Source organism: Vicia villosa, linkage group LG7 (genome assembly GCF_029867415.1).
Source record: "Vicia villosa cultivar HV-30 ecotype Madison, WI linkage group LG7, Vvil1.0, whole genome shotgun sequence".
NCBI classification, from domain to species: domain Eukaryota; kingdom Viridiplantae; phylum Streptophyta; class Magnoliopsida; order Fabales; family Fabaceae; genus Vicia; species Vicia villosa.
The window spans coordinates 104,452,204-104,467,510 of NC_081186.1; the positions used below are offsets into that span (position 1 = coordinate 104,452,204).

At 33.4% G+C, this 15,307-nt stretch overlaps 1 protein-coding gene across 2 annotated transcripts; it reads left to right on the top strand.

The window, feature by feature from the left end:
* Window positions 1-11,112: 11,112 nt before the first annotated feature.
* LOC131616342 (uncharacterized) lies at window positions 11,113-15,274 on the top strand. Of its 2 annotated transcripts, none has more exons than XM_058887648.1 (5): window positions 11,113-11,446; window positions 12,438-13,685; window positions 14,394-14,540; window positions 14,629-14,803; window positions 15,010-15,274. In XM_058887648.1, exons 1-5 carry the CDS (start codon window positions 11,237-11,239, stop codon window positions 15,186-15,188), a joined length of 1,959 nt encoding a protein of 652 aa, XP_058743631.1. In that variant the 5' UTR covers window positions 11,113-11,236; the 3' UTR covers window positions 15,189-15,274. The 2 variants fall into 2 exon arrangements, with proteins under 2 accessions (XP_058743631.1, XP_058743632.1); XM_058887649.1 differs by having other exon boundaries at window positions 11,308-11,446; window positions 12,424-13,685.
* The last annotated feature ends 33 nt before the right edge of the window (window positions 15,275-15,307 follow it).

The following is a 15,307-nucleotide window of genomic DNA, read 5'->3' on the forward strand; positions in this document are numbered from 1 at the left end:
CCTCAAGCTTATGAACATTTTGATGAGGAAATGCATGTATCTGAATCTGAACCTGAAACACCGCCTGGATACTATGAACCTTTACCTGAAGATGAACCGATTCCTGAGTATGAACCTTTACCTGAGGATGAACCCATTCCTGAGTATGAACCTTTACCTGAGGATGAACCCATTCCTGAGTATGAACCTTTATCAGAAGACGAGCCTATACCCGAGTACGAGCCTGAGACTCCTTCTGAAGATTCTGCTGATGATTACACTGTTGACATGACTGATGTCGAGCTCGAGCCACAACAACCCGCTACGTCCACCGCATCAGTAAATCAAAGGATGCCTAATCTGAACACGCACGAGCAAGCAATCACTGCACTGCAACAAGATGTACAACATGTGCGCAACGAGCTTCACACTTTGCAAATGCATTTCTTCGATTTCATCGACACCGTCAATGCTCAGTTCGATGAAGTTTTCAAACACATTTATTCTAATGTGAACAACAATAGACGTGGCTAGATGTTACCGTATTAGATTATTAGATTTTATTTATAGTTTTAGCAATTTCTATTCCTAGCTTAGATTTTCATTTTTCTGCACTTTTACTTTCTGTTTCTGTTAACACTCAGTACTGGTTTAATATTAAATGCAAATTTCTTTTGATCACTGCTACTGTGTTATATTACACTGCTATTGACTGCTATATATATTTGCCTGGTTATCACTTTTTGCTGTTAATAGTATTAAAATTCGACACTGTTCTGAACTGATGGACAATTTATGGTATCTGTCAGCACTGTCTGGTCCCTTGCATGCGTGAACCACTTGCCTACAACAGGAGACGCACGTCTCCATCTGTGTGGGACCAGCAGGAATTATTCAGGGGACAGGAGACGCACGTCTCCATGCTCTACTTCCTAGCTCACTGACTGCCTGAGACACACGTCTCCCAAGGGCAGCAGTCTGCACCATTTGACCACGCAGACCATCTTTATTCCCTCTTGAATTTTGAATTTGAATTTCAAAATTCATTCTTCCTCATTCTTCCCCTATTTATTCCATTTAAACTCCATAAACATCATTCATCCTCCATCATTCACCTCTTAAACTCTATTCATTTCCCACTTCTCTACTCTATTCAAACTTCAAACACCACCATTAATCCATTTTAATTCTACATTAACCACACCATTTTCAAACCTCACTATAAAACCACACCACCACCACTCTTACTCTTCACAACCTTCATACCATTTCTTTTCTACCATTCTACCATCATTTCTATTTTTCATTTTCAAACTCATCATGCCTCCACGTTCAATCATCCGTAGTGTGCGTCCTGAGAGACCACCCCCTAACCTTAACAATGTTATATTCCGAGAAGACGACAATGATGCTCAAAGAACCAAATACCTCGCTTTCTATGAACGTTCGGTTGTTCCCACAAAATTTGTGAACACCGAATGTCTAGAAACTCTAGGCCTCATTGATGGTGTTACCCGTTTGCTCACTAAATCTGGATTATACCATCTTTGTACCGAAATCGTACCTACTTATGAGCCGCTCGTCTTAGAATTCTTGAGTTCTTTCAGTTACGACACTCCTTCTGATCAACCACACTTAACCGGTAGCATCCAATTTATGATGTTCAACCGTGAATATACTTTGGATCAAGAAGTTGTGGCTACGTACTTGAATTTTAATACGTCACCAAATGCTCTCCGCACTATCTTTCAAGAACTCAATGGTCGTTCATGGGAACAACATGCCTTCGACCTGTGGTTTAACCTCACTGGCGAAGTTCAAACTGGTTGGAGGGCCCTACATGCTTCTCACATTCAAAACCCCGCTATACGTTATTTTCAACGTGTTTTGGGGCATACTATTTTTGCGAGATCCAACAACCATAAGGTAAATCAACATGAACTATTTTTCCTTTACTGTGCGTTAAACAATCTTCGTTTCAATGCTGCACCGTTTATGCTCCAACACATCCAAGGCTGTGTAAACGCCCCCGCTACAAACCCCTTTCTGTTTGGCGGAATTATTACTTCCTTGGCCTGTGCTTTGGGTCTTGGTGATGATCTTCTTTCACTCTCTCATCTCATGATGCCTGCTCAATCACTTGACCTCACCTATTGCCGTGACTCCCACTTGGTTTCACCCCGCCATGATGGCCGATACACCTTGGTCGTCAACAAAGTTATGATTCCTTATGTCATCCTTCCGTGCCCTGAAAGAATCAACATCCGTTATGTTCAGCGTTGGAGGCTTATCGAAGACAATCCTCAAGATAACCAACCTGATCACCCTAATGAACCTGTGGATGCAAATGACGAAGAACTCAACCAAGGACAAGCTGATGACAACCAACCTCCTCAAAACAACCCTCCTCCTATCACTCTTGATGCCATGTATGCTGCAATTCAACGACAAGACCAATTTTTTCAAGCTATGCAGACAGACCAAAATGAAACACTGAGGCTTATTCAAGATATGCAACAGGAACACCGTAACTATGCTATTAGGAACGAAGGCCAATACACTGAAATTGCTACACAATTGCATGATCTTAACATCCGTGTAAATGGCTCTCCTACTGATAGACGTCGTCGTGTTCGTACAAGAGGCGCAAGCAGTTCTCGCAACCGCAATATTGAGGAGTAGTTCTCATGCATTGAGGACACTGCATCATCTAAGTCTGGGGGAGTCGCATTACTTGCTTTAGTTTATTTTCCCTTCAGTTTATTTCCCTTCCTTGTAATGTTTTTTCTAATTCAATAAAAGAATATTTATGGAATTTAAGTCTTATATGTATAATTCCGTAGTTATTACCCTTTCTTCCATTTTCTTGAGCCATAACAAAACTTTTTGCTCCTAAACGATTAATACAAACCCCACACGTTCGTGAAATACGAAGCTACTCAAACACTAAACGCATAGAAATTGATTCAAGTTAATATCCTTATTGTCCCTACACTTTAAAACCCCCAAGTATGCGTAACCGATTTGAATACCCTTTATACCAAAACCACCGACTTTAATTTTTGAAGTAACCTTTAGTAGTTTATTCTAGCAGTCGGCACCGTCTTAGACACCAACTACGCAGAGAGTCGATGAATATAAGTGTATGATCCTCATAATAATAATTATGTGCTTAACCATAATAAGAAATGTGCCTACTAAGTAAGGTGGTCCTCACAAGATCATTTAACCTAACGGTCGCAATTCTCAAATACAAAGAATTTAAAAACTCATTGTTGATTGGTTCAGAAGTCATCTGGTACTGAACTTGGTAGGAAGGACTATTGTCCTATTCCCCACAATCCTCAAATGAGCGCTAAGGAGTAAACCACATATTGTGCCAGAACTCCATGAGAAGGATCATAGTCACTAACCGACTACTTTGCTATGTGCGTGTCGAGATAATGGGCTTAATGTGATTGTGCACGAATGAAAAGGGTAAAACATGATGACAAGTCAAAGGTCGAGCTATAATGGCATGATTCGGATTGGTATGCATACTGGGAGTTGTCTAGTGTCGCTACTATAAGTCTATTGCTAGGATCATTATCATTATTTTCAAATAAGAACACTATGTAGCTGAGTATGACCGAGCGACGTGGAGGAAGTGTGTTTCATTTATCTTTATCTTATTATTTTGCTTGAGGACAAGCAAAGGTTCAAGTCTGGGGGAATTTGATAACACGATTTTATATCGTATATTTAGCTTAAAATCCATAGATATTTATAGCATTTTCCGTTTATTATGTTAATTTATTATGATATTACGCGAGTATTTGCTTTGTTTCAGGTTTTACACTTTAATTACGACTATTTGCGAAAAAGAAAGAAAATAGAGCTTAAATGACCAATATTTATGCCTAAAAGATGAAAAAGGAGTGCTGAAGTGAAAGAGGGGTGCAATTAGGACCCAAAAGGCCCAAAAGAGATAGTCCAGCCCACCATGGAACCAAAGGCGCGTGGCCCAAACCTTCCCAGCAAGTGGAGACGCACGTCTCCACGTCCTCTATGCCACATCAGCAAAGGGAGACGTACTGGAAATTGTTGTGAACTTTTTATAGATCTAGCCTTACGTTAGATTTATCGTTTTATTTCCTTGTTTTTATTTTCTGCCATTTAAATTCCGAAGAACGATCCAGCCAACCTGTGGTGGAAGTTCAGTACTTGAAGATCCAATTACGATTTATTTAATTCAGGTTTTTATTTACCGCCTTATTTATATTTATTTACATGATATATTGTATGCCATTTGATATGCTTATTATTATGAACCGAACCGATTTATGCATGTTTAACCGTATTAATATGTCTGGCTAAATTACTAAAGGTGTCGGTATGTAGAGTAAGTTAACCGTAGGGATCCGAAATAAATTGGCTTAATTATGTTTTATTAAATATCACTTGTTTTTGGTTTGTATGTCTAATTTAATTAGTAAGTCTTAAAACCAATAGAGCGAAAGTTTGAGGGGTTAAGACGATCAAAGGTTAAAATCAATAGAGCGAAAGTTTGAGATCTTTAACCAGATAGTAGACATAGGACATTAGTTTTAAGGATGGCGAAAGCGTATTAAAACTAATTGGAACTTATTTATTTTCAAAAATTGTTTTTACACCCAAGCGGGATGGCGAAAGCGTACGTTAGGGATATTAGCTTGCTCCGAGTCAACAGAGCGAAAGTTTGAGATTAGGAGATTTAAATAGATAACAACCTCATAAAATAGGCATTTTATTAATTACGTTGTTTCCAAAAAGCTCTTCTAAAATCTAATGGGATGGCGAAAGCGTACATTAGGATTAGGATAGTAATCTGAATCAACAGAGCGAAAGTTTGAGACGAGGATTTTTAATCAATTGAATTAGTAAAGATTTTTAAATTAATTATGCAAAAGCCAATGGACCTTCGGATTACCTTAAGTTAAACGAAATACATACTGATACCTGTCTTCTATTATTATTCTTTATTTTCTCACAATCACTTTCCCTTAGGAACAATCGAAATTTTAGTACCCCTAGCTTTACATAGTAACCTTAGATAACGGTAGATCGATTCATAGTCCTTGTGGATTCGATATCTTTTAAAACTACACGACGCGACTGTGCACTTGCAGTTATCAGATTTATAGACACGTAAAGTCGCGATCAGATGTCATTAGAAAAAGGTTATCTGGATGGAAATGTTGAAATTTGTCATTGGGTGGTCGTTTGATTTTGTTGAAGTCTGTTCTAGATCCTATTCCAATATATTTTCTCTTCTTCTTCAAAGCTCCTGCTGGTACTATTTATTCTCTTGAATCTTTATTTAGTGCGTTCTTGTGGAGAGGTGCGGTGGAGAAAGGGAAGATAGTGTGGATACATTGGAGTATTGTTCGTTTGAGTAAGGAAAATGGTGGGTTGGGAGTGAGAAAATTAAGGGAGTTTAATGAAGCTCTTGTGGGAAAATGGTGTTGGCAGATGTTTATGGAGATGGGAAGTTTGTGGTATAGGGTGTTAGCGTTCTGGTATGGGGAGAGGCGGAGTAGGTTGATTACAAGGGCAACAAGGGGATCTGTGTGGTGGCAGAGTGTGAATAGAATTTGTCAAGAGGTGGGATTGGGTGATACAAGGTGGTGGCTTAATAATATTGGTGGGAAATTCCTTGTTTTGGAGGGATCCGTGGATGGAAGGAGGGCTTTTGATGGATACATTTCATAGGCTTTATGATTTGTTGGAGTATAAGGAAGCGTCGGTAGCGGATATGTGAGAATTAGGGTGAGTGGAAGATGATGCTTGGAGTTTGCGGAGGAGGTTGTTTGTGTGGGAGGAAGAGTTGGTCGGGAAACATATTCATTTGTTGGAGTCTATAATGGAGTGAGAGGCAGAGGATGACTCTTGGGGTTGGCGTCTTCATTCCTCAAGTTGTTATAATGTTAGCAGTGTTTACTACTTATTCATAAACTCGGCGAATACTCAAAGGAATTGTGATTCCCATGTGTGATGGTCTAAAGTGGTGCCTCTTGAGATAAATCTTTTTTGTGTCATTTGTATCGTAATAGATTACCGACGAAGGATAATTTGATAAGGCGTAATATATTATCAGTTGAAAATCAGACATGTAGTAATGATTGTCTCCATATCAAGAATAGAGATCACATTTCTGTTCGATGCAAGCATTATAGTAATGTTTGGCAGGTTATATCTGGTTGGTTGGGATTTTGCTCGGTTTTTCAGGGTCATTGCATAGATTATCGTGATCAATTTTTTGCTTTGGAAGGAACAGGTAAAGAGTGTAGTCTTGCTTTACATGTCATTTGGAGTGCAGTGGTGCGGATTATTTGGGAAGTGATAAGTGCTAAAATGTAGTTATTTTGTGTATGTAAATATTGGCACTTATCGATACTTTTTGTCATCACCGTTTGAATAATTTCTCGTTTTTGTATGCAAATTCGTATACTTTTTGAATAGTTATATTTTCATATACTTTTATATTGTTCGATAGTTTTTGTATATTTTTGTCGGTATTTTTGCGTAATCGGAGCCTTGAGGAATAAAGTGTCGAAGACACGGTTGCGAACACGTTTTGAAGAAATAAAGTTTGCTTTTCTCGTGTAGCGCACTAAGCGTGGTCTGAGAGCTGAAGAGCTTGGTTTGGCAGAAGTTACCGCGTGACGCGCTCTAGGGCGGTTTAAGTTTTTAGTGAAGGCATGCTACGCACACTGGACCGCGCTAAGCGCGCTCTGCGTATTTTTGTTTTTCTGTTTATAGACATCTTTGTTTTAGTTGGGGTTTATCATCTCTTCTTTGACAAAGTTGAGCTCTGGTCCATTCTTTATAGTTTAAAGGTTCAAGCAACACTATTTGGGGGTTCATCATTTCGATTGAACGCGGGTGGTCTCCGATTGTGCCGACAACACGAGAAGTTTCCATTTGTTCTTCTTCTTCTTCCATGTGACTCATTCCAATGGTGGAATTTGTATGTATATTTTCTCTCTCTTGTATGTATATTTGTTGATCTTGGGATCGTTTATATATTTTCTTTACAAATCATCATTGTTGTTGTTCTTGATCTTTTTGCTTAAATGCTCTGGATTTTTGTTGTTGTTGAAATAGACATCATAGATCTTGATTAGGAATGATAACTATTAGTTTCTAAATTGTAGAAATAGATTTGGGGCTAATAATCCTAATGGGTATCGAGTTGAATACCTCTGTGTTGTTTGTGTCGGTTGGAAAATCACTGATATAAATAGTACGGTTAAACTCTCGTCGGTGTTGCAGAAATGGACATTGATGCTGCGTCTTGAGCGATACCCGGTGATTTTGATGCGTATTGTGAGTGTTGAGCGTCAGATTATATATTTATAAATTTCATAATATTTTAATAGAGTAAACTTTTTTTATAGTGAAACATTTATTTCCATTGCTCTCTTTCATGGGATATGGGCTTCTTATTCTTATTAGTGGCCAAATATGCCACTTTCTAAATTAAATAAAGAATTGCATTAAAAATCTACTTAATATAAATGTAAGGTTGTCATGATGACAACCTTAGACAAAACCCTAGCTAAATGATGATGTGTCAATCTCACAAAATTTCTCAAATAAAAAACTCACTAAAATTGTTATTTCTTAATAAAACTCTTCATTCTTTTAACTTTAATTCAAAAAATAAAAAGTGAATTTTATTTTAATAATCTCTAAAATTATAAATAATCATAATATGAAAGTATAAAATAAAAAAATATTTCATTTTAATAATTATTATATTTTAAATAATACACTCCAATGGTGAGTTTATCTTTAATATTTTTTAATTTATTAATTTGTAAAAAAAATCAAATTTTATGAATTTGTAAATTTAAATATTTTATTTTAAAAAATATTGTCTTAATTGAAAATAAAAAAAATAATTAAAAAATTTACAGGTTAGATTATATAATAATGTACTTTTTTTAATTTAAATTCTTTTTTTTTGTTTCTATAGTGTATATTAGTTATATTTTTTATGTTTCACAAATATCTTTATGCAATAAAATAATTAAATAATTATAGAAGATCCAGTCAAATATTTCATCCTCCTTAATTATTGCGGTTATCAGTTTCATATTTATTCTAAATTTAAAACTTATAATAAATTTGAATTCAATTGACTCTATCAATTTTTAACGTCTAAATCATGATTTATTATATTTATTTTAACCAATATTACTTATCACTTGATTTGTATTCAATTTATAACAGCTATAAATCTAATTCATTTTTTTGGTCATTAATCAACGTACACAAACCTAAGTTGCTTATATTATAAAAGATATTTACTAAAATAACAATTATGTTTTTATACAAATTGATTGCATTCATGTAATATAAATACATAATAGATGAACAAAAATAAATAATAATTAAAGAATAATAGTAATAAATATAGTAATCATTGTCCTTAATTTTATGTATAATACACACTTTTGAATAATAATATTATTTATTTAGATTATTTAAAATTTAAAAACTTAGAAGATTTTATATTTATGAGTTTCTATTTTTTTAATTTGTAAAAGAAAAATCATGAGTTTGTAAATTTAAGTGTCTTAATTTAAATTTTTTGTCTTAATCCGAAATATTTTTGTTTTTTGTATGGTTTATTTTAATGAGATTTTATAAAATTTAATAGGTTAGAATTAGAGAAAGTGTAACAACCCCTGATTTTTTTTAAACTTTTGAAATTATGTTTTATTTAAATAATTTATATATTATTTTTATAATAAATACCACATAGTAAAATATAAAAAAACTCTAAAAAATATTAATAGTCCTCCATTTTAACTTTATTTTCTAACTTTAATATTACTTTAATTCTAATTGTAATAGTATATTCGGAAATTATTCTAAATCAATAACATTCTCTTTTATATTCCATAACTAACCATTACTTTTTAGTTTTTCAGTTTTTTCATATCTTTAACTCTTCATTGAAGGTGTCATAAATTTTTGTTTTACTGCAATACTTTATTTTTTTTATCTGTTACTGTTTTTCTATTAATTGGTAAAATAATTAACAGTTTCATAGTATTAATAATAGTCTATGAAAACGATTATAAAATAGTGTCTTTTTATATTCTTACACACCTTTGTAACCACTCTTAATCTTACCTTCATTATTTTCCAATTTCATTTGCTACCATTTTTACCTATTTGTTCTTTTCTAAGATTTTCATGTCTCATAACAACTTCAATCATTAAGAAAAAAATTTCAATTTTATTTGCTACAATTTTTTACCTATTTGTTCTTTTTTAGGATTTTCATGCCTCATAACAACTTCAATCGGTAAGATTTTTTTTCTAATAACTATTTATAAATTTGTTTATCTTATTGTTAAATTTCATACTCATTTATCCTATTTTCATGTAAAATACAATATATGTTTTTGCAGGCTTAGCGAAGATAAAATATTACAAGCATATATAATAAAAATTATATTTGCTTTGGAAAACCTATATCAAAAGTGATTCGTTGGAGCACAACATTATAAATTTTGTTGATAAGATGTATTAGAGTTTATTATTAATTTAAATACAAATGATTCATGAAAATATTGATAGGGTATAATCAATTTAATAAATAGAAAATTGTATTACTATAATTAATTCATTGTATTGAAGATGTTTGTATTAAATTATATTAAAAAATTATTCACTTTTTAAGTTGATTGTATTGTATACATGATTATATTCTTTAACTTACGTACATTTGTGTTTATTTTTTTAAGAAATTGAATTAAAATACCTATCACACTAAAATATTATATTGTATATGATTAAAAAAATATTTGAAAAAAATATGATTTTGTTTTATTGTTTCATTTATTGTCTCACTATTGAAAATTTTGTTTTTTATTAATTTATATTGGATTTATAATAAACCAAACAACATTATAAGTTTTGTTGATAAAATGTGTTTGAGTTTATTATTATTTTAAATAGAAATAATTCATGAAAATATTGATATGGTGTAATCCATTTAATAAATAAAAAATTATATTACTATAATTAATTGATAGTATTGAAGATGTTTGTATTAAATTATATTGAAAAAAATTCACTTTTTAAGTTGATTGTATTGGAAATAATTATATTCTTTAACTTGACTTATGTACATTTTGTGTTTATATTTTAAGAAATCGGATTAAAATACCTATCACACTAAAATAAATTATTGTATAGAATAAAAAAAATTATTTGAAAAAAATATTTGTTAAACTTTTACAACAAATACTTGAGATCTATAAATATTATTAATTTAATTAGATAAAACTTATATTCTATGCTCTTTTTATTTTATTTTTAAATTTAACTTTTAACAAATTTGTCATTAAATTTTTTCTGTAACTTATTACTTTTATAAATGAGACATTATTATTTATTCGTTTTAAAAAATAAACATTGGGGACAATTTCTCTACCCATCACAAAAAGGTGGGTAGTGTACCTTCAACCAATCACAAGGTTCCATTTAATTTTAACATATTTAATTAATTATAAAATAGTATAATTTTTTGTTGTTTCCAAGAAATTTTGCATAGAAGGTAACTTTACCCAACTTTTTGAGTTGGGTAAATAAGAATTCACCACATTATTATTCTTAATTAAGATGGATCACTTTATTAATAGAAATTATTATAACTGATAATATGATAAACAAATCATATTATTTACTATTATAAAATTTAATTATTTTAATAGACAAAAATAAATATCATTAGTAAAAAATAAAAATATATTTTATACTTTTAATCACTTTTGTTTGTGGAAATACAAATTTTCGTTGAGTTCTTCTTCAATTAAATTTTTGAGAAATAATATTTAAAAGAACAATTATAATCATATCCGTGCAACGCACGGGCCATATTTCTAGTTTATTGAAAAAAATTAAGAAGGCAAAGACATAAACCTAATCCAAAAAATAAATTGTCTGAATTAGTTAGTCTACGAGATAGTCAAATTAAATAAATTATTACATATACAATTTTAACAGATTCATTTATTTAGTTGGGCCTGATAAAGTCTATTTAGTTGGGCCTGATAAAGCCCAAAGTATATTTAATTGGGCCTGATAAAGCCCAAAACAAGAGAAACTCTTGAATCTTCGTCAAAATTGAAGCTCTCATAACAAGTCATCAATGGCGGAGGAACCTCTGTGGTAGAGTCAACTCATCAATCAAAGCAACTTCCAAACATAGCAAGAAATGATGACCACGTTCGCTCTCTCTCTTCTTCTGTTATTTCCGATTCTATCTTCGGCTACACTAGAAGAAGAATTTCACGAGGAGTTGCTACTTAAACCCTTACCCGATCGCAAAGTGCTTGCGCATTTTCACTTCCAAACCGGAGCTCCGGTTGCGGAAGAATCCTTCGCTCGTCACCATCACCTCTTCCCCAAATCCATTTCTCAACTGGTGTGTCTTTACTTTACTCTTTCCTCTTTTCTATAATTATAGCTAATTTTGTTTTCCATTATATTATTTCGGGACTGGTTTTGTGATTTGAAGTATTATTTCGTGAAATGTTTCTGTTGAATTTGGTTGCAAGCTATTGAAATTGTTTCAAAATTGTCTAAATAATGTGGAGATTCATGTAGTTAAGACTGTTGATGATTCTTGTGAGTTTTAGGTTTAGTAATTTAACTGCACATTGCGGCTGTTGCACCGCAAATTTTTAGTGGGAGATGCTTGAAATACTTTGTTGAAAAACTCTTAATCTTAAGATTTTTCATTGGATCACAAGTAAATTGAATTATAGGGTTCTGAAATTTTGAGTTTTGATATAAAAAAAAACATGGATAAAATTGTGTATGTGGTTTCTAATGCAGTCAGACATGTAATTTAAAATCACACCGCAATTGCGACCTGATGCGGTTGCCAAAGCTACTGCACCAGCAATATTGCGGTCGCTATTTTGGTTGTTGACTGCAATTTAAAACCATGATTTGAATATCTAATGACGATTTCAACTATCTACAATGGTCTAATCACATTTACATTTACTGTTACTGGTCGTTATTTTTGTTACCGACTAATTCAAGTCTCGCTGAGGTATCTAACTCATGCATCCTTAATTGGTTTGTATTGTATGTATATGAATGACAGTTTGGTGATGAGAGTTGAATGTCTAAAACCATTTAGTTGAAGTTGTCTTGGCTTTTCTGTGAGCATAAGTATTGTTTGAGGAAATCCTTTACATGACACCAGATGCCAATGGCTCTTGGTTTTATAAATTTATATTTTATTTTTGATGTTCCTTGCTTATATTTTAGTATATACTGTATTTTTGTGTTTTTCTGTGAATTGTAGAAGCGAGATTGTTTTATACTTTCCTATATTCTGACTTCTCAGATATTTGTTTTCTTGAATATACTAATTAACATATGGATTAGTGTTGGATGGACAGGTTAAGAAATTTCACATTAAAGCAATGGAGTTATCTTTCACACAAGGTCGATGGAACTATGAAAGATGGGGTGGACTAGATCCAATATCTAGCCAAAATGCAAAGCCTCCTGGAGTTGAATTGTGGGCAGTTTTTGATGTTCCTCAACATCAGGTGGATGCTTCTTGGAAAAATTTGACGCATTCTCTATCGGGTCTCTTTTGTGCTTCGATAAACTTCCTAGAGTCTTCTAGCTCTTATTCTGCTCCTAAATGGGCGTCTCAGTCAGCCTTAGGTAGTTTAAGATATGGCACGCTGCCGCGTGAAGCTGTCTGCACAGAGAATCTTACTCCCTGGTTGAAACTCCTTCCTTGTCGAGATAAAGCTGGACTTTCGGTGTTAATGGATAGACCGTCTATTTACCGGAGTTTTTATCATTCACAGCGATTGCACTTGACAGCATCCACGGCTCCGGCAGATGGGTTAGATTCGGGAATTGTTCTAGAACAAACACTTACGGTTGTGCTACAGCCTGATATTCAGAAAACTAGTTTGAGCTTTCCCGATGAATTTAAGATTCAACCAAGCTGGTCTATGAGTTCAATATTTGGACGAAAAGTGAGCGGAAGGTGTGTTCTTGCTAAGTCGAGTAATGTCTACCTTCAAGTCGAGAGAGATTTAGTCGCTCAACTTGAGAAGCTCCACAAGAATACTGTTGCGTATGCTGATAATGACAAGGGTATAGATGTTTTGGGAGAGAATCTTGGCTTTGAAATATCTATTACACCGGATAGGGTTCATAAAGAACTGGAAAAGAGCTCTTCAATTCTGTATGAATATTCGATCAAAGAGTACAATGACACTGAACAATTTGATTTAGGCCTAACATGGAAATATCCAGTTGTTTGGTCCTGTCCACTTGCACCTTTATATGCCAGTAGATTTTTAATTGGAAGTGGAAATGAAAGGGGCTCGATTGCAATATCCTTGAAGTCTACAGAATTGACCAAGGGTTCCATTGTAACCAATAATGTTGAAGAGAAGTGTAAGTTACAAGTTAATGTTCTCCAAATTGTGCCTTGGTATATTAAGGTATATTATCATACCTTACAACTATTAGTAGATGGAAAGCCTCAAGCAGTCACAGATTTTGTTGAGAGAATGAGTGTTTCACCTTCTGAAGACAAAGTATCAACAGGGATGATGGAGTTGGTCCTCAGATTTCCTTGTGAGATTAAATCTGCTATGTTGAATATAGAGTTTGATAAGGTGTGCTCAAATTCTTATTTTCATTTATCTATTTCTATTTCTTTTGGATATTTACCTCACTTTTTTTTATTGACAAACTCCATAAGTTATTAAACAACTTTAGAAATCTTAGTAAGATAATCATTATGAACTAAATAAATTAGACTGCAAATGTTTTAATAGAATGTAGAACTCATGAAATCCTAGCTTAGGTGTTACTTGAGTTAGGACTGATACAGGTTTTTATCCATGAAGTGCTTCTCGTCGTGTTACTTACTTCCCGGGTCACTCTTTTGAGTATGAGTTGAGTGAGGCCGACTTGGTTTAGAGTCATTAAGGGCCATGTTCTGATACAGCTGTATTGGAGCTGGTAAACTTATTGTTGGTTTAACCCTTTACTTTTTTTTTTTATCTTGCCATTAATCCATGAGTTAAAGGAACTGGATTTTATTGAGCTAGCTACCTGTTTATTTGCCCGAACTAGACATGAATGTAGGTATATGTCAACGCAGCCTGAATGTGACAATTGTTTCCTTTTCTATCGATATGGCATTAGTAGCTATTCATAACTATGTATGTGATATGTTAACTACGGACCATTGTATGAAGGATGGATGAAAAAGTGATTTATGATTGAATATTCTGAGATTTTATCTTATGTAGCTGACCCCATATAGTGAGATACATTGTGATTATTGTTCTGACATGTCTTTTTTGGTATGCACACAGGGCTTCTTGCACATTGATGAATACCCTCCCGATGCTAATCAGGGATTTGATATTCCATCAGCAATAATAAGCTTTCCTGACTTCCATGCTGGTTTGCAATTTTCTGATGACTCTATAAGCAAGTCGCCAATGGTGTCTAAATTACAGGTTATTTGATTCTCCATTCTTCTTTTGCTCATCGCTGCAGTAAATATAAGATTTTCATGATACCTAACAGTGTTGATCTTTAATGCAGGAAAAGAGCCCTGTCCTCTTATACACAGAAGTTTTACTCGTACCCTTGACAACTCCCGATTTCAGTATGCCTTACAACGTCATTACAATTACTTGCACAGTTTTTGCATTATATTTTGGATCCTTGCTAAATGTACTCCGAAGACGAGTTGCAGAGGAGGAAAGACTTTTGAAAGGTAACTCTCAACTCTTGTAGTCTCTGTATCTTGGTACACAAGTAATTTTATTGTGTACAACGAGTTACCCTATGATAGTGTTTGGTAGACATCTCGACTCTTTTCAGTTTTATAATGCATGCGACAACTTGACCTGTATAACTTTAGTTTCCACATCTTTTTATTTATTGGTATGTTTCTAATATCTGGTATTTGTATGCTTGTAGCAAACAAAGCTCCATTCCTTCGACAAGTACTAAATAAATTGTCTTCAAGGTTTCGGGGAGGATCATCGGAATCCACTCAACCAAAACAACCATCATCATCTTTCATTACTCCTAAATTGATTATTAAGATAATATTGGTTGCAGGATTTGCTGTTGTATGGCAATTTTACTTGAAATGATACCATCCAACTTTGTAGTGTTAGTTGTATTATATTCAATGAGTACTATTTTTGTACAACAATATAGCTTTACTTCCACTGGCCAATGTGTTTGCCTTCGCTTCTGTTTTTTAATTGAC

Excerpts from the sequence above, each read along its gene's own strand:
- LOC131616342 (XM_058887648.1), top strand. The coding sequence starts at position 11,237 with ATGATGACCACGTTCGCTCTCTCTCTTCTTCTGTTATTTCCGATTCTA. Across the intron at positions 11,447-12,437 it reads CCAAATCCATTTCTCAACTG|GTTAAGAAATTTCACATTAA; the intron begins GTGTGTCTTTAC and ends TTGGATGGACAG. Across the intron at positions 14,541-14,628 it reads CAATGGTGTCTAAATTACAG|GAAAAGAGCCCTGTCCTCTT; the intron begins GTTATTTGATTC and ends TCTTTAATGCAG.